Source organism: Triticum aestivum, chromosome 2B, assembly GCF_018294505.1.
Source record: "Triticum aestivum cultivar Chinese Spring chromosome 2B, IWGSC CS RefSeq v2.1, whole genome shotgun sequence".
NCBI lineage: Eukaryota > Viridiplantae > Streptophyta > Magnoliopsida > Poales > Poaceae > Triticum > Triticum aestivum.
Genome location: NC_057798.1, coordinates 117421009 through 117425046, shown reverse-complemented (window position 1 = coordinate 117425046; position 4038 = coordinate 117421009). Strand labels below are relative to the sequence as shown.

The window sequence follows — 4038 nt, the reverse complement described above, 5'->3', positions numbered from 1 at the left end:
AAAAGGGCTAGGTGAGGCAAATGGTAAAACCAAGGTTGGGCCTTGCTGGAGGAGTTTTATTCAAAGCGAACTGTCAAGGGGGTCCCATAAATCACCCAACCGCGTAAGGAACACAAAAATCCGGGAACATAACACCAGTATGATGGAAACTAGGGCAACAAGAGTGGAACAAAACACCAGGCATAAGGCCGAGTCTTCCATCCTTTACCAAATATATAGATGCATTAATTAAAATAAGAGATATTGTGATATCCCAACATAATCCTGTTCATCATGGAGCAGTCTTCAACTTCACCTGCAACTAACAATGCTATAAGAGGGGCTAAGCAAAAACGGTAACATAGCCAAGCAATGGTTTGCTAGGAAGGGTGAAAAGGTTAGAGGTTGACATGGCAATTTGGGAGGCTTGAAGAGCAAGTGATAGGAAGCGCAGCAAAGCGATAGAACGAAGCAACTAGCATAGCAATGATAGTAGTGAGATCCAAGGTGATGGTCATCTTGCCTGAAATCCCGCTAGGAAGAAGAACGAGTCTATGAAGAAGATGAAGCCACAAAGACGAACCAAGCGTAGACGAACGAATCCTCACGATCGCAACGAAACAGGAACTATCGAGAAGAAGCACACAACATGGTAAACACACCACACATGAACATGACATGATGCACAACAAGCATGATGCATGACAAAGCTACATGAAGCTACTCATGGCAAGAGATGATGCATACAAGAGCAACACATCAAGGCAAGTTTAAATGAGGCCGGGAACAACATATAACAAATCCGGTAAGTCCTCATATGCATATTTCGAAATAGGTCCAGATCTGAATAAACCTTATGTTCAAGTTGTTAAACAGCAAGTTAATATGCACCAAGATGATCTACACGAGATTGTAGTCAAGTTACATATAAAGTTCATTAGATTTGGAGCTACGGCCAAGAAGATGAGCAAAACAAGTTAAACATGGCATTGATGCAAAATGCATTAAAACATCAAGCAAACACACCAAAACATGGATGCAACATGATAATATGAAGCTACATGCAAAATCAAGCAAGTTTCATATAGAGCACACTCAAAACGGAGCAACGGTTCAACACATACACTCCAAACATGATATAACAACAATCTGTCCAAAACAGCAACTATGCATATTCCAAGCATCAAAACAACATGCTACAGCACCCCAGCATAAGAACAAAAGGCATGGGCATGATGTACAGGTACAGAATGATAAAACATGAACACTGAGCTATCTTCAGAAATCACTAGAACATGCTCAAAAACACATGGCAAGATTGCAAATTATAACCGTTTTAGCCTTAACAAAAATAACATCAGGTTGCAATGTTTAGAGCTATCAAACAACATGCTGCAGGAACTTATCATGGCAAACAAAAGCATGGCATGATACTATTAAATGCATAGAACAAAAGTCCTTTACTGACTATGAGCCAAAAAGGATCAGAAGATATGATGGCACCCATGTAAACATGGCAAGTTATATGACAGATTAGTACATGGCAGGAACAACAATAAATAGGCATGTTGGAGAGCTTGTACCACTCACCACAAAGCATTACATGGCATGGAAAGGTGACTAACATTAAGAAGACATGTTTATGAAGCTAAGCATGGCAATAGCAAGTTCATAGGGTGCATGGATCACTAGCAAAGCACATGGCAAAACTGAACTTCATGTTAACAGGCTGACGACAACATTATTTAGCAACTTTGGAGCAAGATTACAACAATCTACAACAAGCTATAAATGAAACCAGGGGCATGGTTGGATAGATCATAACATGTATAACAAAACATCTTTAGTGATCATCTCCAGATTATGCATAGAATGACTTGTAGCAGCAGGTTTACATAGCATCATGATGTAACAGATTCAGCCTAGCAAAACAGCAACAACAAGTACCCTACTTAACAAGCTTGATGCACTCACTACAAGACTCACAAAAATACATGGATTGCACCTCTATAAAGATGGCATGATGTAGTTCAAAACACATGTAGAGATGATGCTCATAGGATGCACACATCAAATGCAACAAAAATGACAAATCACCAAGTTATAACAGTTTCAGCAGATTAACATCATATAGCACTCTTGCAACGATTATTTAGGCATCAAGATGATCTCAAACAAGCATGACACAATGAAATGCAATGAAGAGCATCTCATGGCGAACATTTTGATATATCACACGCACGAAACGGAGCAGTATGCATGGAGTTATGATGCGATGAACATGGCACAAAAATAACAGCAGATCCGGGGACTTAGACGAAAAACTGGGTCAACCTCGGGTTGCACGGAAATCGATGCGGTGGCGGATCTCGCCGGAATGTCATCGGAGACGATGGGGACAACGGCAGAGGTCGAGGGAGAGGTCAGGGAGGCCGGGGAAGGATGGATCCGGCCCTCTCCGACCAGATCCGGCCGGAGGGAGCCGTGGCGGTGGCGTGGACGACGGAATCCGGGCAACGGGGCTCGCGGGAGATCCATGGTGGTGGCGGCGCTTCTACAGAGAGAGAGAGAGAAGTAGGTGAGGAAGGGGAAAACGGAGGGAGGAAGGGAAGGGGAGGCCCGATGGGAGCGGCATGGGGTCGAGGTCGCTGGCGACGCCACTCCGGTGGCCGGCGGGATGGAGGCGAGGCGCAAGGCGGCGCGGTCGGGCAGGCTCCCTGGCGCGGGCGCGCGGGCAGCGGCGGCGAGGCGCCCGGGCCCCAATGGGCTTCCAGGGCCTGATCCGGGTCATGGCGGGCCCGCGGGCTGGCGGCGGCGTGGGGAGGCCAGGGACGCATGGTGGTCGATGGGTGGAGGAGAATGGCGGCGCCGGGGGGCTCAGGTGGCGGCGCGCCCTGTGACCGATTGCTAAGTGGTGGCGGTGGGCTAGCAGCGCCAGATCCGATGGGAAGGTGGGAGTGGCTGCCTGATGATTGGGGGAGCGGATTTCGAGGAGAAGGAAGGAGAAGGCCCAAAATGGCATGGGGAGGTGTTTATATAAGGAAGGGGGCTAGGGTTAGGGGTTTTGCTCCGTTTTCGGACCGTTAGATCATGATCGGACGCGAGGAGGAGTAGGTTGGGCCTAATGGGTGGTAGTGGGCTGTGTAGAGGAGGTGGTCTGCGAGGAAAGAGGAGCAATTCAGCCCGGCGGCTGTTTCCGGAGACCGAAAACATCCGACGATATACCGGCTATAATGCCGCTATATGTATAATGGTTGGGCTGTCAGATGAGCTCCGAATGCTACAAAACTTGACAGGCGCTCTATCTACACTATAATAATAAGCCAATGTTTTGCCAGTGAGGGGTCAAAATACTAGAGAAAAGGAAAACAATAAATGTAATTACTGTTTTATCCTGGAGTCAACTGAATCAGTGGTGTGCTTGGTAACTTTTGTGTAAATAACCTCTTTGAGTGCAGATGCTGTGAGGCCACAATATGGAGGCAAAAGGAACTACGATGGGCGGCTTACCCTAACTTTTTGAATGTACGATTTAGGAGTCACACTGGATGAATGATTACCATTGGGAGGGTGAATAACTGGTGTAACAAATTCAGGGCTAATGGGGTGGTCTATAAGAAAAGAACTTATCAAAGATTAGAACAGTAAATTATCAGCATGAACATAATGATGTCATCAAGGTTGGCAGTAGGAAAAAGTTTGATACAAAAAATCTTCCTATCAGTACCTTTTATAGGAGCATAATTTGCTTTTTCTCTAGCAGTGGCATGTTCGACTTCTTCAACCCACATAATTACATCATCGTCTTCAACATCCGCATCATAAACTCGAACTCGACACTCTTCAAAAAGTTGCGATCAGGTCATTTTGCGAACCGAAAAAAGGAATGTCAAATATGTGGAAAAACAGCTAAAGGAAAAAGTGATAGATAGTACAGAATGATGATATAATTACTGTAGAGAGAAAATGGGAAGAAAATGAGGGGGGTCAGGATAGTTAAAGGGGCAACATGAATGTATTAGAATGGTGTGTGTGTGTGCAGGGAAAGGAGGGGGGGTG

At 45.5% G+C, this 4038-nt stretch overlaps 1 protein-coding gene across 1 annotated transcript in view; it reads left to right on the top strand.

Moving 5' to 3' along the window:
- The window catches only part of LOC123039074 (uncharacterized), a 12319-nt gene extending 8873 nt beyond the window's left edge, over positions 1-3446 (top strand). The window contains exon 3 of the mRNA XM_044462373.1: positions 3438-3446. Coding sequence (XP_044318308.1) covers positions 3438-3446 — 9 coding nt within the window. The remainder of the gene's footprint in view (positions 1-3437) is intronic.
- Positions 3447-4038: the final 592 nt, after the last annotated feature.